We start from the raw sequence: 25481 nt of genomic DNA, 5'->3' as shown, positions 1-25481 counted from the left end.
GGAGGAGTGAACTCCAAGTAATGTTGATCGGATGGTTTCCGGTCGACCGCGCGCGGTGGACCGGACTAGCGGATCTCGGTAAATCTAGGTTTAGGTTTATCATTGTATTATGTATTACTATTATTACTGTTGACTAATGTAGTATTACAGGAAAAGTCTTAGTTGATCGGGCGATCAAACACTGAGCAGACAAAAGTCCAAACAGGTCTGGAGGACTATGTTTAGCAGGTAAGTTGAGGTAAGCAACTGGAGGAGCGACAGTGAGGTCGAGTTCCCGAAGGGAACAACCTAAGGTCATTGATCCAACTGAAGAAACCGGGAATGTTTCCAAATTGAGATCAAGACAGTTCTATTGTCTAATATTACTCACACATAATATATTATTACTGTTCTAACCTTTGTTTTGCAGGAATATTATTTAACTCTGTTTTACAAGTTTGGCCTGATCGGTCGACCGAACAGGAGGATCGGTTGACCGAACCAGCTTAACTCAGCACTAGACAGCTCATCAGCAGCGATCAGCAGAAAAGGGAAAAAGGGCTGATGGGTCGACTGAACCGGAGGACCGGTCGACCGATCCAATCATAATTAATTGTAACATTAATGAAGATCTCGGCTAATTTCGACAAACAGGGAAATAGACTGTTCGGTCGACCGAAAAATAGGTCCGGTCGACCGAACCATTTATGAGCATTTACTACAAAAGATCGAGCCAGCTTCTATTTTCGACGAGGAAGGAATGGAGCCGGGTTCGGTCGACCGAATAGAGGGATCGGTCGACCGAACGCTCAAGGAACTTATAAAAAGTGCTCGAAGTCAGACGCTAAAAAAAACACTCGGATCAAAAATCCTGTTTTGCAAACGACTCGTCTTCATCAGCTCAGCAAGCTACTACATCTTGTCGGTCAACATCATCTACAATTTACCTGTCGGTATATTTTAATTTAAGCTTGCATTGTAATTTCATTTAAGCAAGATAGTAGGGTGTTACTATCTTGCTCCATTGTACAATCTACTTCTTTCCGAAGGATTTCGGAAAGAAGAGTTATAGTGTTTTTGCCCATCGGTGCGGTTAAGGACCGTGGGCCTTCGAGTAGGAGTCGAGCTAGGCTCCGAACGAAATAAAAAATCTTATCCCTTTTCTTATTTCAGCTACACGACTTTGGTTTCAAAAGGTTAAAGAAAAAGTTTTAAACGCGCGATATTCACCCCCCCCTTTTATCGCTCCAAATGATCTATCAGATTTCACCCCGAGCGGCGTTGCTCCAGTTTTCTTCCTCCCGAGCGGAGTACCCAACTTGCCTGCGTGAGGTTGGGGTGCGGTCGTCACTCCTTGTTTGATGATGATGTCGCCGCTCGGGTGACCGCCTGATCTCCTCTAGCCGTTCGGTACTCTTCAGTCGATATCGTAGTTCGGGGGAAGGCGATCGACAGCGATAACTCCTGGGAGTCGACTGGTCGACCGCAGGAACTTCAAGATAGTCTCGGGTGTTGTGGGTGGCGGATTGATGGAAGGCACAAAACATAGGAGTCCATACCTTTCCCTTAGGCCTTGGTCGTTCGGCCGACACGTGCTGGACGGCGTGTGGCCTTGCTTCCTGATGTGGTCATGCCATATCGGCTCGGGGCCCTCTTGGAGGCTGATGGCTGGTTGGCGACCTTAGTTCGGCGTGCACAACAGGTTCTGATGGCGCTTCTTTCCTTCGGGCCACCTGAGCTTCCTCTACGTTAATATACTTGCTGGCCTTCTTTAGCATATGGTCGTAATCGCAGGGCGACTTCCTGATGAGCGAGTGGAAGAAGTCCCCGTCGATGAGCCCTTGGGTGAAGGCATGCATCATAGTTTCGGATGAGACCGCGGGAATGTCCATGGCCACCTAGTTGAAGCGTTCAATGTAGGCCCGTAGAGTCTCTCTAAGCCCTTGCTTCATAGAGAACAGACTGACGTTGATCTTCTAATAGCGCCTGCTGCTCGCGAAGTAGTGGAGGAAAGCCGTTCGGAAATCTTTGAAGCTCTGAATCAATCTGTCTGGCAATCTTCGAAACCAACGTTGTGCTAAGCCGGAAAAAGTAGTGAGGAAGACTCAACACTTAACTCCATCCATGTACTGATGAAGGGTTGCCGCGTTGTCGAACTTGCCGAGGTGGTCATCTGGGTCAGTCGACCCGTTGTACTCGCCGATCGCCAAGGGTGCGTAGTGCCTTGGCAGAGGATCCTGCAGAATTGCTTCGAAGAATTGGCGGTTGATCCGCTCGGGTGATGAGTCAGCTCGGGGCGCTTTGCCCTTTCTTGCATCCCGAGCGGGAGCTTCGTCTGAAGAAGACCAGTCTCGATTCACTTGCGCGATCTCAGAGGGCGTCTGGAACAAGGCCCGATGGAATGGAATCAGGGCGGGCGACGCCTCTACTTGTGTACCGGTCGGACCTTTGTTTTGACCCCATATAGAGAGTTGTTCTGGCTGGTCCTCATGCGGCGCTCGACCTCCAGATGCTGAAGTTGCTTGTTGCGTCAGCCGCTCGGCTAGCGTCTTTTGTTGCTACTCTATTATCTTGGTTGCTCGTGCCTGTACGAGCGCGTCAAGCTCCTCTTGAGAGAGCATCACAGTGTGCTGGCGTCCAGCTTCTTCCATCTCCTTAATTCAGATTCAGGTGCGTTCCCACAGACGACGCCAATTTGATCCTGTCCGAGTGCTGAGAAGATGGACGCTGGGGATGTGGCGCTCCTGTGGACTGGTTGAAGACTCCAAAGACGTAGATCCGTCGTGAACCTACAAACACAGTGCTGAGCCGAGGAGGGGTTCCCTGGCAATGACCCTCCTACGCTCAAGTCAAATCTCCGACGGGAAGAAGTAGAGCGAAGAAGAAATGAGAACTGTAGCTACAGTGAATAATTATGCATACCTTCGTCGAAGTCTAGGGGTCCTTTTATAGGACCCTCGGAGGGCGCGTGCATGCATACCGAGATGTGCACGCTTCTCCAAGCATACATGTAGTGGTCGTGTCAGAAAAGCATGTCTGACGCCATACCTTGATAACCCAAGCATATCCCTGACGTGATAATGGAAGCTTCCTTCGTATGATTTATTGTCTGATTCGGTTGCCAGTAATGCCGCCTGTCGGCGACACCGGTCCCTAGGAAGATATTCCCAGTTACTCCTCTTGTTGGCTACTATGCCAAGCGGGAGGACCGCTCGGGTGATGGGGTGGTAGGGTCGAGCGGGATATCCGCTTTTGCCTTTGGTCGGTTGCTCCGTCTATACCACACCGAGTGTGTTCCTTGCTTGAGGTGGTCATTTGCAATACCGCCGAGCAGGGAGACTGCCTGGCCCATATCCATGTTTGAGCGTCGGAAGCTCAACGTCGTGCCGAGCTGTCGTAATGTCGTCTTGGGTGACTGTTGTGCCGCTCGGGAAGATGGGTCGGCCAATCGGCCGACCTCGGTTGTTGACCACTTTGACTCTACCTGACTTCGACTCTCCATGTGTCGTTGACTTCTTTGCTGACCTGGCTTCGCCTTTACTGCCCGGATCAACTCTAAAAAAAATAAACAAGATGGTGATTTAGGAAAGGGAAGGGGGAAAGTAATAATAATAATTATTTTTTAAAAATATATTTAACTTTGAAATGTATTAAGAAGTTATTCATTATAGAATAATTGTATAATGATTAAATCATTATTATTTTTTTCCTCTTATTTATAAAAATGTCTCTAAGAGGATGTTAATTATATTTGTTCAAGTACAAGTACAAGTACAAGTACAAGTACAAGTCAACTTTCAAAATATCATTATATTGAAATTGTAAGATATAAATCAAATTTTTATTCCTTTAATTTTAAACAGTTTTATCTTGATAAATTAGTAGGGACTTTATTTTATTACTATTATTATTATTATTATTATTTGAATATAAATATATTTATTAAAAAATTGATTATTCATTGTTGTCCATCTAAGTCTGAATAAAAAAGGGCGAAAGATATTTTTTAAAATAATATTAAAGTCTTAGTCTTTTCCACCTAGGGCCTCAACAAGACTTGAGCTGACCCTGCCTACCAATCGTCGGGAGCCAAAGGTGGCATGCAACTCACGGGAAGGCTCGGCGGGCGACATTGGACCGGCGGGGTGCATGAGGGATGATCACCTATTTTTGTTATTAGTTTTTTTATTTAGATTTTTAATTAAAACTTCTATTAATTAAATCAATCAACTCCTAATTATAATTGGGATAAACTATAATTAAGATAAACTAAGTTAAAACCAACAAAATTATCACCAAAACATTTGTAAAATAATAATAAAATTCTAAAATATTATCAAAATTTATTTATTTATATATATCACCATAAATAAAAATAATAATAATATTATTAATGTATATATTTGATTCATGCAATTTTTCTATACTAAATTATACACTAAAACTTCTAAACAAATAAATTTGTATTACATTATCCACATTGAACCAAACAACATGTTATGTTTTATTTCCCTTAATTTAATTATATGATTACCTAATAATAATATAACTAAGATTATATATGATAATCTTAAATTAAACACACTAAACATAAAAGCAAAACTTCATTTATCATTAAATTTATTGAATTTAAAGCTCTCTCAAAATCCTGTTACGATACACATTTGCTCATCTGCACAAATTTATTTAGGTGGTGTTTGGTTTAGGGATTTAAGAATGAGGGAATATATTCATTCTCAAACCTTATATTTGGTTGATAGGAATGGAATCAAGATTTTGAAATAAAACCCAAAAACTTGGGTATGGATGAAACTCACCCCCTTCCTTGGGTTTTAATGGAATAGAATGTGAATTAAGTTTTGAATAAAAATACCCTTAGTATATTTGTTTAATTTTTCTTTCATTTCACACTCTCTCTCCTTGTTTTTCTCATCATATTTTCTCTCTCCTTATTCTATCATCACACTTTCTCTCTCAACATACTTTCTTTCCCCTCATTCTCTCTCATCACACATTCTCTACCATTTTCTTTCTATATTCTCTCCCATCACACACTCTCTCTCCTTATTTTCTCTCTTTTCATTCTCTTCCATCACATTTTCTCTCCCATTACACACTTTCTCCTCATTTTTTCATCATACTTTCTCTCTCCTCAATCTCTCTTACCATTCTCTTCTTATTTCCTCTCATCACACTTTCTATCCTCATTTTCTCTAGTCATACTTTTTCTCTCCTTATTTTCTATAGTCATACTTTCTCTCTCCTCATTCTCTCATTTTCTCTCATCATACTTTCTCTCTCTTCATTTTTCCTATCACTCTTTCTCTCTCAACCCACTTTCTCTCTCACCATACTTTCTCTCTTCTCAATCTTTCATTTTCTCTCATCATACTTTTTCTCTCTTCATTTTTTTCCCATCACTCTTTCTCTCTCAACCCACTTTCTCTCTCACCATACTTTCTCTCTTCTCAATCTTTCATTTTCTCTTATCATACTTTTTCTCTCTTCATTTTTTTCCCATCACTCTTTCTCTCTCAACACACTTTCTCTTTGATTATACTTTTTCTCCTCTCAATCTCTCCTATCATGCACTCTCTTCTCATTTTCTCTCATCATACTTTACCTCTCTTCAATCTTTTTTCCATCACACTTTCTCTCTCATGACACTTTCTCTCTCATCATATGTTTTTCTCATATTCAACTTTTACTCCCATCTAATTTTTTCTCTTATTTTCCTCTAAGGGTAAAAAAAAAATAGATTCATTCCGATTGAAAATATTCAACTAACCAAATATTATTTTTAAGAATGATACCCAAGCTCATACTCATTTTCATTGCATAATACTATGATACCAATTCTCATTCTGATTCCTAGGAGAGAACCGAATACCACCTAAATAAATTTTCTTATTATTTTTTTTTTCAGGATTTAAACGGTGAGATTTTATCCTAATCCAATTTTCAATTCTCATTCAACAACCAATTTTCATGGGCTGTCCATAGATAGAAGAGTAGATAATCTGCTATCGGATAAAAATTTCTCCTAGCGGTTGATTATAAATTAACTTAGTAATTTATCTCCCTTCATTTAATTTGATTACAGATTATAAGAAATGTTGTAATAAGTGTAATCACCTTTGTACACTAATATATATCATTTTTAAATAAATTTGAATAATAAATATTACATGATGAAAGGACTATAGAAAAGCTTCAGCAAACTTAAAATTGAATTGCAACAAAATTAAAAGTATTTAGAAACAGAAGTTTGTATTAATTAAACAATTTTTTAAGAAAAAACACTGAAAGTGGTGATTTATATGGGAATTAGTTTGCTTATTACCCGTGTTCCAAGTCTCCAGGACTTTTTCCTTCTCTTCTAAGATGGCCTTCTCTCAATGGCTTCGATATAACCAAACTTCTTTTCCTTTTCCACGATTCCTGCGCATTCGAGAATCCATAGGAGCTCCGGCGATCGTCGCGTTGTCTGATCTGTATACCATGGCCGAGGAGCGGCAACTGAGGCTAGATTTGAAGGAGTTGAGCATCGCCAAGAGACCCCGAGTCGTCTCCTTCCTCGCATTCGAGATCCGCGTCCTAGACGCTAAGGTACGATCGCAAGCTTGCTCATCCTTTTTTTTTCCTGAACAGAAAAAACCCTACTTTTTATTCCCCTACTCTTGTTAAGTAGACGAGATAGTTCGACCACTGTGGCGTTTTGTTGTGGTTTTCTCTTCATGCTGAGTTACCTTTGTTCGATGGGCTATTGTTGTAGTTGGCGAGGGTTCCTTCTGCGACAGCGGCAGCACAAAAGGCCGCAGTCTCAGCGGAAAAGGCGCCTGTTGATGCTGGTGGTTTCAAGCTATGTCACTCTTGGATCGTTCAGCTGGGATCAAGACAATGACAAGATAAAGGTATTTTTTGTGTTGGTTGTTGGGAATTGTTATCAGGTTTATTTAGTTCAAGTATTATATTTTGATCCATCAAGTTAAGCATTGGGGCAACATTTAGGTCTCTGCATTACTACATGAAGACAAACATTTTAGATGACAAACCTATCACTGCTAACAATTATAGGTACTATATTGACCTCCCTGGCTTCCTCTAACCCAGGAACGTGTGAATCTGACCACAACCAGCTAATGTGGCTCTGCCTTTGTATGCTACTATCAAGCATTACTTCTGTATTTTTTACCTTACAACATGTGGAACCTTGAGACCGCTTAAGGAGTGCAAAGGATAGCAAAGCATGTACAATATATTCAATGCAGGCAGAAGATTCATGTTTATGAAAAATACTGGATTTTCATTTCTCAAATAAAGAAATCAAAATCAAGCATGCTTCAGATTTTGTTTTCAAATGATTGTTCAATATATTGGATGTTTGTGATGACATGTAGTAGATTGTTTGTATATATTTTGATATTGTTCATTAGTTGTGAATTGCTTTTATAGTTAGGGATTGTTGGGGTTCCGGTATATCCCGGAGTGCGCAAACTGATATTGATCGTCAAGGCTAGTGTTCGACACTATCTCCGTAAACGATATTGCTCCGCTACGGTGCTAACGGATAGCAGCAATTCGTTCCCAAGATACAACAACGAACGTCTCGGAATCGTAGCACTCCGAATTCCGAGACCAGCGAACCTTCTCGTAGGCTATTTGGACTCTTTATGCGCAAGATGAGATGATTGCTCAAGAGAGAGTAGAATAGATGAATTCAATGATTCGAATGAATTTTCCAGCATCTGGAGGGTTCTATTTATACCAAATGAAGAGGTTGAATGCCTTTTGGGTGAGTGGATGTGTTCTTTGGGCTGGATCGATCTGGATCGTCCATTCTGAAGAGTTATAACCCTTCACATATCCCACTTTAATCTCATCCATCAGATCTGAAGAGTTGTGACCCTCAGATCTCGCCTATTGTCATCACCTATCGGATCTGAATCTACTGATCCATTCGATCTAATGCTTCAGATCAAGTCTCATCCCAAGTGGTCAGATCGTGACTCTTCGCGATCCAATGCTCCAGATCGCATCACCGGCGATCCATCACACCTTTTTGATCAACGGTTGCCATCGACGATGCGTACGTGCGAAGTGCAAAGTGCGCCTACAAAGCGCCAATTGCGCACGTGGCGGGTGGCGGGCTCACAGGTGTGAGCACCTGCTCGCCCCTGAGAAGAGAGCACCTGGTCTTTTTCTGAGTTAACTCCATTAACACAGCATTATTAATAAGCAAAGAATGCACATAAAAAATTTCCGATGTGGGACTATTTTCCCATGCATTTCCTTATATATCATTAATGAGTAATTAATGTTTATTTGGGCCGACTTTAAACAATTAATTTCTCATTCACCTTTAATCGGTTTTGAGCAAATTAATAGTTTAAATCTATCTACGCGAAACGTAGATTTCAATTTTGAAGTCAATTATGACTTCTATCTATTGATGGCATTCCGATTTTTTTCCACAAAACCGATATTGGTCTATTAAGGTTCCAATATCCAACAATCCCCCACATGAATGATGTTAGCTAGAGCCCTAGAGCCAATCATTTGATGATTGTATTTTTGGACTTGTTGTATCATGTTCTATATAAAAAAAGGCATTTGGTTTTTTGGTTATTATACTTACTTGTATTGGTGCAAAATAAACTAAGTATAATAACGTCCTTGAGTAGAAGGTTCTTATCTATATCAATCGATTGGTTGAATCGATAGTGAGATGATATAGGGAACACTACTCTTAATCATTCCTAGTCAAGTATTAACATTCAGGGACAATGTTAATGCAATAAGACTAGCATGTAGGTCAACTCGATGACTTGATCTCACAAGTCATGTATATAGAGATATCAAGTTGACACATGGGTATGCATTAGAGAATGTATACTGAATGACCCGCCATGAGAAAGTATCATGGATCGTTATATGAGTGTCATATACTTTATCATGTGACTATTAGTATGACTACTAGTCCTTAGACCTGAAGTCACCATGGATCCCTACATAAGGAGTTATGTACTTTGGTTTCGTCAAACGTCACCCGTAACTGGGTGGACTATAAAGGCGATTACTGGGTATGTAATGAATTATGTAGAGGGATGTGAGTGATGTAGATGGGATCTATCCCTCCTATATGACGGGAGTGACATCGATATTCTTGATAGAGTGAGACCACGAAGTGCATGGCCATGCCCAAATGAGTCAATATGAGATATTGAGCTCATTTGATTGAGTGAGTCTACTTGGAGTTCAAGATTTAGATTGGTCAGAGGATGATACGGTCTATGCCTCACATTGATCAATCTAGATGTCTAGGATAAAAGGACACTTGTCATATATTGTAAGGAGTCACAATTAGTAGTCACAAGGTGATGTTGGATCTCAACATTCTTGTAACTTGGGTAGTAATGATGTGTTGCTAGATACCGCTCATTACTTATGCTCCTAAATGAGTTTAGGGGCATTGCCAACGTTACAAGAACCTATAGGGTCACACACTAAGGACAATTAGATGGAGATTAGGTTCATATGATGAACCAAGAGGATTAGATTCATTTGATGAATCAAATTGGATTAAGAGTAATCCAAATTGGGCTAATTGAGTTGGACTCAAGTTGATTCATGTATTCAATGAGTCTAATTTAGATTATGACTCATTAAATCAACTTAATTTAATGAATTAGATTCATTATATTAAGTTGGCTTGAATCAAATGGTTAGATTAGATCAACCATGGAAGAGATTAGGTCAAGTTTGACTTGACTTGAGAAGAAGAGGAAGAGTCAAGTTTGACTTGACTAATTGCCACATCACCGGCGATCCATCACACCTCTTTGATCAACGGTAGCCATCGACGATGCGTACGTGCAAAGTGCGCCTACAAAGCGCCAATTGCGCATGTGGCGGGTGGCGGGCTCACAGGTGCGAGCACCTGCTCGCCCCTGAGAAGAGAGCACCTGGTCTTTTTCTGAGTTAACTCTATTAACACAGCATCATTAATAAGCAAATAATGCACATCAAAAATTTCCGATGTGGGACTATTCTCCCATGCATTTCCTTATATATCATTAATGAGTAATTAATGTTTATTTGGGCCGACTTTAAACAATTAATTTCTCATTCACCTTTAATCAATTTTGAGCAAATTAATAGTCTAAATCTATCTACGCGAAACGTAGATTTCAATTTTGAAGTCAATTATGACTTCTATCTATTGATGACATTCCGATTTTTTTCCACAAAACCGATATTGGTCTATTAAGGTTCCAATATCCAACAATCCCCCACATGAATGGAAATTAATGCAATGCGTGTATGCATGCTGACACTTTACAAGAGTCCAATCGATAAGTCACTGCATCAGGAGAGATAGCTTGTGGCTTTGAACCTTCCGTAGTTGAATGCTATCGAGTATACTAGGCTGTGCAGTGAACGTGATGTCTTGAACTACTCAACTGTTGATGTATACTAAGACAATAACACTCATACAGAGACCTATTTCACTTACTTTAGGTTCTCATGGTTGGTTCCGTTTCGGCCATGGACACCATCTTGGATTCATGAGTGTTTCATTGAAGCGACCTATCTTCACACTCATATAGGTGACACTTCTATCAGGAGTATCCTACCATACTCTACCTTATAAGGTATGAAAGTCACTAAAAGTGTCACGCCTCGGGGGAGTCCCTATCCGAAAAAATTTCGGCAGCACCTCCTCTGTACGGGTGACAATTTGAAGCATTTCTACAGACATAATATATATCAGCCACAGGCGGCTGGAATATACACACAACCACGCAGTTTATAATACAGCCTACTCGGCTGATACAATAAAAACACAACCACGCAGTTATATGTAAAGCAGCCCACTCGGCTGTACCAAAACCAAAACACAACGGAAAATGACAGAAACAAAAATACAAACCAAACACAAAACTACTAGCCGGCTAGGCTTACACAACCAACAACCAATACAAAATATCACATAACAACTTCAACACTCCAGAACAAAACCGGAGCACAAACTAAACACACTGACACATAAAACAAACAAAACATAAATGAAACCGATAGATCTTCTGAGGTGACGTGGGGACCAGCAGACAGGATACTCCAAGCGACATCATAAACAACCTGGTACCTGAAAAAGATAGTGTCCACGGGGGTGAGTTCAACAACTCAGCGAATACCAATAGACATGCCTAGTAAGATATATCTAACAGCAATAAACATGGAATATAGCTTCCTAATCATATATAGGAAATATGCAAAACTGAAAGGTAACTGAGGAAGCTGTACTCACCAGGAACTCCTATCCAGAACAAAAGGGTCGTCAAACCAGATACACAATATGCCTCCTGAATGCATGTCAAACAAATGCATCCTCCAAAATGCAGCATATAAGTGCAACAAACACAATCAAATAAATGCAATAAATGCATATGGTGCTAATGACATGGTCACCCCTGATGTCATTCAGTCATCTCACACACAATGGTGAGACTGAGTGGGTAGGGCTGTGACAACCGTGCACTCTGACGTCACTGCTCCTGATGAGTGACCGAGTGGACGGGATGCTGTCGGAGTACACACATACTCCTACCCCAAATCATAAATGGGGGAGTGCAATGTTCTCATCTCCCGGTACACCATGACGAGGAGGGATCTCTGATGTGCTACCACGCTGCGTCACACTATCCATGAGCGGACCAACGGAGCACCGAACAGAGCAAACTGTCGTGCTACCATGCTGCGTCACGCTACCCATGAGCGGACCAACGGAGCACCGAACAGTGATGAAACTGGCGATATGCTCTACAATAATGGAGCAGCCTATCGCGCAGCATGCAATCATACGAATGGTGCATGACACTAAGCATGACAACATCCTGAACCAATCCATATATATATATAAAAATGTGTACTCTAGTACAAGTAAGTCAAATCCACAGATCTAGGGTATACAGGTCCTCAATGGTATAACAACCTAGGTCCTGAACATCTCCACCTCCATAAAATATGTATCAACATGGATCAAAGCAAAAGAGTCTAGGTACACAGATCAGATATGATATAAAAATATAAGTACACATGCCAAATAATAAAAATCCAAAATCTAGTCCTAAACTCAGTAAAGCATGGTATGTCACTTACTCTAGGAACTAAGGTACTCATGGCAATATTCACGAGGTATAAACATGGATACATAACAAGCGACAAACAGAACATGCTATGGGTATCAAGCCGTGACATACCAAAGGCAAACATGATCATTGCTTGTAGCTATAAAATACTATGCATATCCAATTGACAATATCATAAAAGATAAGTCAAGAGGTACCCGCCTCCAATAGGAAGGTCCAATCCAGTCAAATCCAACGTCGAGATGCTTGTCTCGAATCAAAGTCTCAAATCCAAGATGGTCGCTGATGGCACACGGTCAAAGGGTTTCCCTGCCCAAAACAGAATGACTGGTGCTGTGGATCGCCAGTGAACAATGCTGGCCAAGCTACAAAGGCTTAGAATATAGCCGAGATAGAAAGCTTACAGCCTTATAAACCTCCACTGACAGCTACCAAGAATCACCTATACATCCATAAAGTATACTTGGATCAATCCAAGTCTTACCATTAAGCATCAAATTAAATTAAGCTAACCTGTACCATTTCTAATAGTCCATTCAACTACTACTGAAGGTGCATCAACAAAACTAAGCATCCAAACCATCTATATATTTCTCAATGCTAAATACCCTCACCTCTTCCTCTTCAGCAACAAGCTACTGGTGCCGTGGCAGTCGGAACCAATTAGTTCACTGTCTTCCAATCAACAATCCAGAATCAACTCTACGAATGAATCAACTACCCAAATTTAATACCAGATTTAGATCACTTACCTTAATCTTGTGCCCACAACCTCCTCTCTACCATCAACAGCAAACACTAGAGACGAAGCAATAACTGACAGTGGGGAAGATCGGGTGATTGGCAACAACTAATCGGAATTAGGGCACAGCTTCAAGAAGGTACCCAATGCTCCGGTGGAGAGAACAAAGACGATGCTGGACCTCCTAGTCCGAGATTCCGGTGAAGAGGAGGCGCTCGGCCGGAGGGATCTAGGCTAGCCACATCCGAAAGAGGCGGCGGTTGGCGCTAGGGTTCGGCACAGAGGAGGAGACATTGCTTAGGACACAACAAGGCGGGCGACGCTAGCGCACGGGGAAGACAATGCCACACCGGCGTTGTTCTGGAAGGCGACTCCCGAGTGGCGCTCGGGCCGACGACGATGGATCAACAGTGGCACGCAGAGGAGAAGAGAAACGGCAGCGCCGACGCTAGGGCAGAGGCTAGGAGGAAGAGGCAAAGGGGAAAAACCGCCGCGTGAGAAGAGAAGGAAGAGCGCGAGGAGGTTAGGGCACGGGCACGGGAGGAAATGACGAAGAAAAAGAAAGAAAAAGAAAAAGAAATAATAAGAAAAATCAAGCATTTCCTCGCTTAAATGGGGTAGCCTAAACAGGCTTTCCCGGCCCCGTTTTTATCCCCGTAAATACGTCCATACGGTCTCCGAAAAATTCCAGAAAAATTTCTAAAAATTCCGGAAAATTCCCTTATCATTATTCACCATTTTTCGGTATTTTACATTCTCCCCCACTAATAAAAATTTGGTCTCCAAATTTCGTTATCTACCATCAGCAAGTACTAACAACAAATAGAAAGTATAAATGTTGAACGATAAATTAAATCATATATCTCAAGTGAAAAGATGGGGATATCGAGCTCGGATTGTATCCTCGAGCTCCCAAGGTAGCCTCCTCGTCGGAAAGACGCTGCCATCCGACTTTAACCAGTCGGATTGTCTTGTCCCGCAGCTGACGCTCTTTCTGGTCTAAAATTCGTACCGGAACCTCCTCGTAGGTCACGTCAGGCTGTACGGGAATTGAGATATTTGTCAGCACATGTGTCGGGTCAGGTACGTATCTCCTCAACATAGATACGTGGGATACGTCGTGAACTCTTGCCAGGGACGGTGGTGGTGCCAACCGGTAAACTACCGCTCCAATCCTTTCCGAGATCTGGAAAGGTCCAATGTATCGCGGGCTAGCTTACCTTTGAGGCCAATCTCTTCACCCCTTTCGTGGGTGAAACTCGCAGAAATACATGGTCGCAAATGGAGAACTCTAAGAGTCTCCGACTCCGGTCAGCATAACTCTTCTGGCAGTCTTATGCCTCTGACATCCTCCGTCTGATAGTATGGACCAACTCTGCCTCACGCTGAGCTCTATGAGGTCCCAACAACTGGGCCTCTCGGATTCTCGTCCTGATCGACGACTGAGCAACTATGGTAACAAGAATACCCTGCTCTGTCTGTCCTTGCTCCTCAAGGTATAACTCGGAGAAACCCTGAATCAAGTCCGTGACCACATCTCGGTGGCAAGCTAAAGTCCCTGTGGGCTTCCTGCTAAATGTATCGGCAACCACATTAGCTCTCCCCGGGTGATAGCTAATGGTACCATCATAATCCTTCAGGAACTCCATCCATCTCCTCTATCGGAGATTAAGTTCCTTCTGAGTAAAAATATATTTGAGACTCTTATGATCAGTGAGAATCTCAAATGTAATGCCGTATAAATGATGTCGCCAAATCTTCAAAGAAAAGATGATGGCGGCTAACTCCAGATCATGTACAGGGTAGTTCTTCTCATGCTCCTTCAACTGACAAGAAGCATAGGAGACTACTCTGACGTGCTGCATCAGAACAGCACCCAAACCCTAAAGAGATGCGTCGGTGTAGAGCACGAATCCGTCATCTCCAGAAGGTATAACCAACAATCGGAGCTGACACCAGTCTCCGCTTCAGCTCCTGGAAGCTGGTCTTGCAATCCTCAATCCAAGTGAACTTCACGCCTTTCCTGGTCAGGCGTGTAAGTGGCATAGCAACCCGAGAGAAACCCTCAACGTATCTCCGGAAATATCGAGCCAAACAAAGGAAGTTGCGAGCCTCCTCTATAGACTCCGTCTACTCCCAACGGTAACAACCTCTATCTCCTGTGGAACCACGGTATACTCCTACTGGTGATCGCGTGTCTCAAACATCACACAGAAGACAACAAAAAATACGCATTACTGATCTTCACATATAGACATTTCCGTCGAAACATCTCTAGAACTATGTGAAGATGGTGTACGAGACTCACCTCAGATCCGTAATAGATCACAACATCGTCAACAAAGATAATGGAAACCGATCCAAACATCCTAGGAATATCAAATTCATAGAGTCCCTGAAAACATCTAAGGCTCTACAAGCCCTAATGGTAAAACCAAAATACATAATGTTCGTATCACAGACATTCCTAACCATAAGATCTCCAATAATAAGTCGGAAATCTGATCACCAACAACATAAATCACCAAAGAATAAAACCTCCAGTGTGAGAGCAACGCTCCATCACAAGAAATACCACATATGTGGGAGCAATGTTCTACCACAAACAATCCGTAATATGTGGGAGTAACGCTCCACTACAACAATCCAAAATATGTAAGAGTAACGCTCTACCACAAACCAACAATAATATGTGGGAGCTCTACTCCACCACAAACGATCCATAAGTGTCCAAGGCACCTAACTATCCAACTAGAGGCTGCATGAGATCACTCAACCACATATCACTGTGGGCAGCCAAAGGTATAATAATCCAGCAATCAAATCAAACTCATCGTCAAATCTATCAACATCGTAGTGAGTCACCCACTGATAAGAAAATGGGTTGACAGGGTAATCCAACAAATGACATAATGCAGACACTCCACATCCTGTATTCAACATAAGTAGAATCATCATGCTGCTACCAACAATACACCTGGCACACGTGCTCACAGAACATATGTATGATCGACATAATCCTCCAATTTGTACACATCACACATACTCACAACATAGGTATAATTCATCGTGATACCTCCAACAATGCATACCGAACCCGTGTGCATATATCAACATAGGTATAATCAACAATACACCTCAAACAACACTCACATGACATATATACACCTATGCCAAGAGTATAATCATGGTAATACTTCCAACAAATCATAATCGACACGAGTATATACTCAGAACAATCATATAATAAACAAGATACCTCAAATCTTACACCGAACACATCTGCACATATCACAACTCAGATTAAGTCGATAAGATACCTCTAATAAAACACTTAAACACATGTGTACATTTTACAACATAGATTTAATTGATAAAATACCTCCAATAAACCAATCAGACCACTCGGGTATAATCTACTAGAAACCCACAATAATCATCATCTGGACAAATATACACTCACTACATGCAATTTTGATCGTCTATCATAGAACTCCTACAACACATAATAATCAAGTGTATAAACTACACAGGTATGTATAATCAGCATATTTAATCCAATCTACCACACAAACACTATGCTACCTACTCTCATGGTTTAGGGGTATAACTAAATAAAATCTAACATAAAGATCATACAGGAAAACGCAATCATAGACAATCCAACTAGGTACATACAGTCTAAAATTAAAGTTCACATGGAATATGATACATCGATCCTCAATAGACTGACCAAGCCGACAATGGTATATGGCTAATTCAGTCTTTTCCACGTCAGTACGAGTCATGTACTCAAATGTACTCTAGATACCTAACTAAGCACAAATAATCAAAATATTTGAACCTCTAAAAATAGAGTATGACTGTCCTCTACTGATCAAACCAACAAAACTAAATCAGTCATCTACTAACTAATCAAGAATACCTTAATCCTCCACAAGCAACTAAGGTATATCAATATACGACTACCCAAATCAACAAGTGTAAATCAGACTCCTACTGGCCGATCTAACAAGAGTAAACCAATATTTACTGATGAAATTAACTAAGATAACATGGTATACTACTGGCTAGGTCAACATAAATAGGTAGATACTATCCACTACACAGCTAATAATAGTAGACGTAGGTATGTGCCTCCATCTCCTACTAGTAGTACTAGAAGCTAAAAACTACTGGTGTATGATATGAAAAATCACCAGAAACTGTAACCCTTAATCTCTATTACGGTCGATCATCATCAGTGGCTAACTCATCACATGTAATATGGCTACAACATCAGACAGATACCAGATACAAAGTGTTATTACATGTCATAACTATCACAGTCAATAATGCATACACTAACAAAATAATAGGATAACAGTATACCAACATACCTCCTATAGCTTGGAGATGTCCTTCTGCTGCCAGGTCCCAAAATCCGAAAAGTCACATCGAGAAAACTAAAACACGAAATCCAAAACACGGGATATAAAACTCGTAAACCGTGCTCTGATACCAAATAAATTGGTATCAGATAAATATCAAAAATCCAGAACACATAGCAAGTATCGTAACCTGGCTCTAATACTACTAAATTGTCACGCCCCGGGGGAGTCCCTGTCCGAAGAAATTTTGGCAGCACCTCCCCTGTACGGGTGACAATCTGAAGTATTTCTACAGACATAATATACATCAGTCACAGGCGGCTGGAATATACACACAACCACGCAGTTTATAATACAGCCAACTCGGCTGATACAATAAAAACACAACCACACAGTTATATGTAAAGCATCCCACTCAGCTGTACTAAAACCAAAACACAACGGAAAATGACAGAAACCAAAATACAAACCAAACACAAAACTGCTAGCCGACTAGGCTTGCACAACCAACAACCAATACAAAATATCACATAACAACTTCAACACTCCAGAACAAAATCGGAGCACAAACTAAACACACTGACACATAAAACAAACAAAACATAAATGAAACCGATAGATCTTCTGAGGTGACGTGGGGACCAGCAGACAGGATACTCCAAGCGACATCATAAACAACCTGGTACCTGAAAAAGATAGTGTCCACGGGGGTGAGTTCAACAACTCAGCGAATACCAATAGACATGCCTAGTAAGATATATCTAACAGCAATAAACATGGAATATAGCTTCCTAATCATATATAGGAAATATGCAAAACTGAAAGGTAACTGAGGAAGCTGTACTCACCAGGAACTCCTATCCAGAACAAAAGGGTCGTCAAACCAGATACACAATATGCCTCCTGTATGCATGTCAAACAAATGCATCTATCAAAATCTAGCATATAAGTGCAGCAAACACAAGCAAATAAATGCAATAAATGCATATGGTGCCAATAACATGGTCACCTCTGACGCCAGTCAGTCATTTCACACACAATGGTGAGACTGAGTGGGTAGGGCTGTGACAACCGTGCACTCTGACGTCACTGCTCCTGATGAGTGACCGAGTGGATGGGATGCTGTCGGAGTACACACATACTCCTACCCTAAATCATAAATCGGGGAGCGCAATGCTCTCATCTCCCGGTACACCATGACGAGGAGGGATCCCTGACGTGTTACCACGCTGCGTCACACTACCCATAAGCGGACCAACGGAGCACCGAACAGAGCAAACTGTCGTGCTACCACGCTACGTCATGCTTCCCATGAGCGGACCAACAGAGCACCGAACAGTGATGAAACTGGCGATATGCTCTACAATAATGGAGCAGCTTATCACGCAGCATGCAATCATGCGAATGGTGCATGACACTAAGCATGACAACATCCTGAACCAATCCATATATATATATAAAAATGTGTACCCTAGTACAAGTAAGTCAAATCCACAGATCTAGGGTATACAGGTCCTCAATGGTATAACAACCTAGGTCCTGAACATCTCCACCTCCGTAAAATATGTACCAACATGGATCAAAGCAAAAGAGTCTAGGTACACAGATCAGATATGATATAAAAATATAAGTACACATGCCAGATAATAAAAATCCAAAATCTAGTCCTAAACTCAGTAAAACATGGTATGTCACTTACTCTAGGAACTAAGGTACTCATGGCAATATTCACGAGGTATAAACATGGATACATAACAAGCGACAAACAGAACATGCTATGGGTATCAAACCGTGACATACCAAAGGCAAACATGATCATTGCTAGTAGCTATAAAATACTATGCATATCCAATTGACAATATCATAAAAGATAAGTCAAGAGGTACCCGCCTCCAATAGGAAGGTCCAATCTAGTCAAATCCAACGTTGAGATGCTCGTCTCGAATCAAAGTCCCAAATCCAAGATGGTCGCTGATGGCGTACGGTCAAAGAGTTTCCTTGCCCAAAACAGAATGACTGGTGCTGTGGATCGCCAGTGAACAATACTGGCCAAGCTATAAAGGCTTAGAATATAGCCGAGATAAAAAGCTTACAGCCTTATAAACCTCCACCGACAGCTACCAAGAATCACCTATACATCCATAAAGTATACTCGGACCAATCCAAGTCTTACCATTAAGCATCAAATTAAATTAAGCTAACCTGTACCAATTCTAATAATCCATTCAACTACTACTAAAGGTGCATCAACAAAACTAAGCATCCAAACCATCTATATATTTCTCAATGCTAAAAACCCTCACCTCTTCCTCTTCAACAACAAGCTACTGGCGTCGTGGCAGTCGGAACCAACTAGTTTACTGTCTTCCAATTAACAATCCAGAATCAACTCTACGAATGAATCAACTACCCAAATTTAATACCAGATTTAGATCACTTACCTTAATCTTGTGCCCACAACCTCCTCTCTACCATCAACAGCAAACACTAGAGATCAACTCAACTCTAGTTGTAGATTTTAGTTGGATTACCGTTATAGTCGTTTTTAGTTGTAGATTTTTAATCCCATTTCTCTTGATGAGCAGTATACTTGATCTCGACTCAACCCTTTCGTAAGAGGATTTGCTAAATTATCTTTGGACTTAACATAGTCGATTGCAATTACTCCATTCAAGATCAACTGCCTAATGGTATTATGTCTACGACGTATATGTCGTGACTTCCCATTGTACATATTACTCTGTGCCTTTCCAATCGCCGATTGACTATCACAGTGGATCAGTACGGTAGGCACAGGTTTCGTCCAGCTCGAAATATTTTCCAAGAAATTCCGCAGCCATTCAGCTTCCTCAGCTGCTTTGTGTAGTGCTATAAACTCGGATTCTATAGTTGATCGAGCAATGCACGTCTGCTTAGTGGATTTCCAAGATACTACTCCCCCACGGATCGTGAAAACATATCCACTAGTGGATTTGGAGTCTTTTGTATCGGATATCCAATTAGCATTACAATATCCCTCTAGCACAGCGGGATATTTTCCATAATATAATCCATAGTTCATAGTATATTTCAAATATCTAAGAACTCGCATCAATGCTTTCCAATGGGTGTCGTTTGGATTACACGTAAAACGACTCAGCTTGTTGACCGCACAGGCAATATCCGGACGTGTGCAGTTTGTGAGATACATCAAACTGCCTATTATCCGAGAATATTCCAACTGCGATAAGGTCTCACCATGGTTTTTCGCTAAGTGTTGACTTAGATCCATAGGTGTTTTTACTGTAGAGAGATCGTACACATTGAATCTTTTCAATATTGACTCTACATAATGGGATTGTGTCAGAACTATCCCTTCTGATGTCCTGAGAATTTTAATTCCCAATATAACATCTGCTTGACCCATATCTTTCATATCAAAATTTTTGGTCAACATTTTCTTTGTAGTCATGATTATATCATGATTACTGTCCATTATCAGCATGTCGCCTACGTATAGACAGATGATTACATAACCTTTAGGTGTGTCTTTGACATAAATGCATTTATCACATTCATTTATTCTGAATTCGTTTGACAGCATTACTTTGTCAAATTTTTCGTGTCATTGTTTAGGCGCTTGCTTAAGTCCGTATAACGACTTAACAAGTCGACACACCTTTTTCTCATTTCCTGGAGCCACGAACCCCTCGGGTTGCTTCATATAAATTTTTTCTTCCAACTCACCATTTAAGAACGCAGTCTTAACATCCATTTGATGTATTTCAAGGTCATACAGTGCTGCAATGGCTATTAACACTGGTATGGACGTAATCCTTGTCACCGGTGAGTAGGTATCGAAATAATCAAGGCCTTCCTCTTGCTTGTACCCCTTGGCTACAAGTCTGACCTTATACTTATCAATTGATCCATCAGCTTTATACTTGCGTTTTAGTATCCACTTATAACCTAATGGTTTATTATCAGAAGAAAGGTCTACTAATTTCCAAGTATGATTATTCATGATGGATTCGATTTCACTATTGACAGCTTCTTTCCACATTGGAGCATCGGGACTAGAGAGAGCTTCACTTAATGTTCTTGGATTCATTTCCGACATGAAAGTCATGAAATCTGGCCCGAACGATTTCTCAGCTCTAGCCCGTTTGCTACGACGTGGCCCTTCGCTTTGATCATCAATAGTCCTTTTATAATAGCTAAATTCGGTAATGTCATTTTTGTTTGAACTTCCGTTGTTATCATTTTCAATGTTTCCCTTCTTATTTGGGAATTCGTTTTCAAAGAATATCGCATTCCGAGATTCTATGGTTGTTCCCACATGAATATCAGGAATGTCTGATTTGTGAACTAGGAAACGATATGCACTACTATTATGGGCATATCCGACAAATACCGCATCGAACGTTTTAGGTCCGATCTTTACTTGTTTTGGTTTAGGTACTTCGACCTTTGCCAAGCACTCCCACACTTTCAGGTATTTGTATGATGGCTCGCGGCCTTTCCATAGTTCGTATAGAGTTTTATCACTTTTCTTATGAGGGATCTTGTTGAGAATGTGATTTGCCGATAATATTGCTTCCCCCCACAAGTTTTGAGGTAAGCCTGAATTTATCAACACGACATTCATCATCTTTTTTAGTGTTCGATTTTTACGTTCAGCAACACCATTCGATTGAGGTGAGTAAGGCGCCGTTGTTTGATGGATAATGCCAGAATCTGAACAAAATTTATCAAATGGTGCACCATATTCTCCACCTCTATCGCTACGAATTATTTTAATTCGTTTGTCAAGTTGATTTTCAACTTCTGTTTTATAGGTTCTGAACACCTCTAATAAGGCTTCGTCTTTACTTCTTAAAAGAAAGACATAATAGAACCTTGTGCAGTCATCGATAAAAGTAATGAAATACTTTTTACCTCCTCTAGTTTGCACAAATTTCAAATCACATAAATCACTATGTATTAATTCTAGAGGAGTTGTTGACCTTTCCACCGAATGGAAAGGTAGTTTCGTCATTTTAGCTTCCACACACACTTCACATTTGTGTGTTTCGTCAAGATTGACGTTCGGTAATAAATTTAATTTGACGAGACGTTTCAGAGTATTATTATGCACATGTCCGAGTCGATCATGCCACAAATTAAAATACTCAATCACATAGCTGGAAGCAATTATTTTATTACCATCAAATTTTCGGAGTACAGTCATTACAACCATGTTGAATAGACTTTGTTCTAAGTACCCCTTTCCTACGAAGACACCATTCTTTGTAAGGACAAAGTTGTTGGACTGGAACACTAGTCTAAACTCGGCCTTAACAAGTGTCGATCCAGAAACTAGGTTCTTTCTGATGTCAGGAACATGGAGCACATCAATCCGAGTTAGCTCCTTTCCAGACGTCATCTTCAGAACAACTTTTTCGAGTCCGACGATCGGAGATGTCGTGGAATTGCCCATATAGAGCTTCCTTCCATTTATCGGAGTATACTTGGAGAACATCGCTTTATCTGAACAGATATGACGAGTTGCTCCAGTATCGATCCACCACTGCTTCGGGTTATCCTCCACTGTATTGGATTCAAACACGACCGCAGTGAGATCCAAGTCCTCAAGAGAGGTTGTGATGTGGTTTGCAGCATCTTTTGGCCCCTTGGTCGGCTTCTTCGGGCGTCTGCAGTCCTTGGACATGTGTCCTGACTTTCCATAGTTGTAGCAAGAGCCCTTGAACTTCTTTACTTGAGCCTTCTTCTTGAACTGCTTTGGCTTTTTGACGTTTGGCTCGACCAGGTTGGACATTTCGTCAATAGTCCGCTTGGTTCCTCTAGAGTCGGATAATTTTCGATTATCCTCCTCTATTCGTAGCCTCAGGATCAGGTCTTCCAGTCCCATCTCCTTTTGCTTGTGCTTGAGGTAATTCTTGAAGTCCTTCCATGACGGAGGGAGCTTCTCAATTACTGCAGCTACTGCGAATGACTCGTTCAGCTTCATGCCTTCGGCGTCCAGATCATGCCAAAAACCGGCCAACGATGAATTTCTTCAATCCGGCATTTTCGGTCTTGTATTTCTTCTCAAGTGATTTCCACAAAGATTTCGCCGTCTTCAATGAACAATACACGTTATACAGCGTGTTGTCCAAGGCGTTGAGAATATAGTTGTGGCACAGGAAATCTCCGTGTGACCATGCATCGCAGGCAGCCTTACTACCTTCCGAAGCGGCTAGCGGGTTTTCCTGCAAAAACCGTACAAGGTTTAGCGTCGTTAGATAAAACAGCATCTTCTGCTGCCATCTTTTGAAGTCGGCTCCGGTGAATTTCTCCGGCTTTTCTCCATGCGGAATTGATGTTGGCGGAATGGCGGTCGGAACGTCGTTGGAAGTAGCCATATCAGATTGCAGAATATCGTTTACAATTGTTGGGGTTCCGGTATCTCCCGGAGTACGCAAACTGATATTGATCATCGAGGCTAGTGTTCGACACTATCTCCGTAAACGATATTGCTCCGCTACGGTGCTAACGGATAGCAGTAATTCATTCCCAAGATACAACGACGAACGTCTCGAAATCGTAGCACTCCGAATTCCGAGACCAGCGAACCTTCTCGTAGGCTATTTGGACTCTTTATGCACAAGATGAGAAGTGCAAAGTGGGCCTACAAAGCGCTCATTGCGCACGTGGCTGGTGGCGGGCTCACAGGTGCGAGCACCTGCTCGCCCCTGAGAAGAGAGCACCTGGTCTTTTTCTGAGTTAACTCCATTAACACACCATCATTAATAAGCAAAGAATGCACATCGAAAATTTCTGATGTGGGACTGTTCTCCCATGCATTTCCTTATATATCATTAATCAGTAATTAATGTTTATTTGGGTCGACTTTAAACAATTAATTTCTCATTAACCTTTAATCGGTTTTGAACAAATTAATAGTCTAAATCTATCTACGCGAAACGTAGATTTCAATTTTGAAGTCAATTATGACTTCTATCTATTGATGGCATTCCGATTTTTTTCCACAAAATCGATATTGATCTATTAAGGTTCCAATATCCAATAGGGATATGGGGACGAAAATGACAAACATCTTCCCTTCCACTTGTATTCACAACTAGACTCTAATGGCAATTGTTCATTAGCCGTGAATTGCTTTTATAGTTAGGGATATGGGTACTAAAATGACAAACATCTTCCCTTCCACTTGTATGCACATCTAGACTTGAATGACATACTTTTAGCAACAGTTTGAGTTTTTCCCAAGAACAAAACTTTTCAAGACTTTATGTTTGAATGTTTTCGTGAGTACAGTTAGCTGTGTTATGTTCTGCAAGTCTGGATTAAGGTAACACCACACTAGCTCTCACATAATTGACTTCTTAACACATTTGCTAACTAAGTTTATCTTTAATATTAGTTTTTTTCACCTTTTTGTTCTCTTTAAACTGATCTTCTCTAAGGTGAATATCATCAGATCTATATATCTATTGAAGGCGCAGACCAAGAGAAGGTGGATGCTGTTTTTAAGCCGGTGTCTGTTGACCTCAAATTGCATGATATTAATGGGCAGAACTATCAGTTCTCTATTCCAAAATTGAACAAGGAGATTTCGCCTGACCAGTGTAAGTTGGTAGTCAAACCCACCAAAGTTATTGTTACTCTTGTCAAAACTTCCAGGGGAAATTGGCTGGACCTGCACTTTTAAGGAAGACAAGGTACTTGTAGTTTCATAAATTTTAGGTTCTGTTATGGTAAATTCATGTGTATTAATACTTTCCAGTGCTCCTTACATGCTTCTAAAACTTACCATTTGTAGTCTTACCCGGCAAAAATTATATGAAGCACATAACATAGGCGGTATACATGCGCCTGGAAAAGAGACAAGTAGAATTTGGTATGTTTGCAAATACAAAACAGGATTGAAATGGTAGTTGCAATACTATGCACATTTACCCACTCCTGTTTCTCGTATACCTGTGCAAATTGTAACAAGATGTGCCCACCATTTCGTGTTTATACCCTTGGCATTTGTTGCCTACATTATTTATCTCACCCACAGCTTATTTATTTATCTCACCCACAGCTTATTAAAGAACATAACAAAATGGAAGATGTTATCAAATGTTAAAAAGAGATTAAACTCATTGATTGATTCAAGCATTGTTTAAATTGAGCTTGTTCCTGTTCGAAAGCGTGAAGCTGGAAAGTCGGGGATGTGGTAGCCTCGCTGATTGGATGAAGGCCTCGCTC

At 40.9% G+C, this 25481-nt stretch overlaps 1 protein-coding gene across 1 annotated transcript; it reads left to right on the top strand.

Moving 5' to 3' along the window:
• The first annotated feature begins 6349 nt into the window (after positions 1-6349).
• On the top strand, positions 6350-25228 carry LOC121999255 (calcyclin-binding protein-like). The gene is made up of 3 exons (XM_042553958.1): positions 6350-6588; positions 6780-6893; positions 24706-25228. The coding sequence occupies exons 1-3, from the start codon at positions 6364-6366 to the stop codon at positions 24934-24936; spliced, it is 570 nt and encodes a 189-aa protein (XP_042409892.1). The 5' UTR covers positions 6350-6363; the 3' UTR covers positions 24937-25228.
• Positions 25229-25481: the final 253 nt, after the last annotated feature.

The sequence above is a fragment of the Zingiber officinale genome, chromosome 7A, assembly GCF_018446385.1.
Source record: "Zingiber officinale cultivar Zhangliang chromosome 7A, Zo_v1.1, whole genome shotgun sequence".
In the NCBI taxonomy this organism is placed as follows: domain Eukaryota; kingdom Viridiplantae; phylum Streptophyta; class Magnoliopsida; order Zingiberales; family Zingiberaceae; genus Zingiber; species Zingiber officinale.
Note: the sequence above shows the minus strand (reverse complement) of the source record. Positions and strands in the feature narration are given on the sequence as shown.

Coding starts and splice junctions, on each gene's coding strand:
- LOC121999255 (XM_042553958.1), top strand. CDS start 6,364: ATGGCCTTCTCTCAATGGCTTCGATATAACCAAACTTCTTTTCCTTTT. Junction 6,589..6,779: donor TCCGCGTCCTAGACGCTAAG/GTACGATCGCAA, acceptor CTTCTGCGACAG/CGGCAGCACAAAAGGCCGCA. Junction 6,894..24,705: donor AAGACAATGACAAGATAAAG/GTATTTTTTGTG, acceptor GAATATCATCAG/ATCTATATATCTATTGAAGG.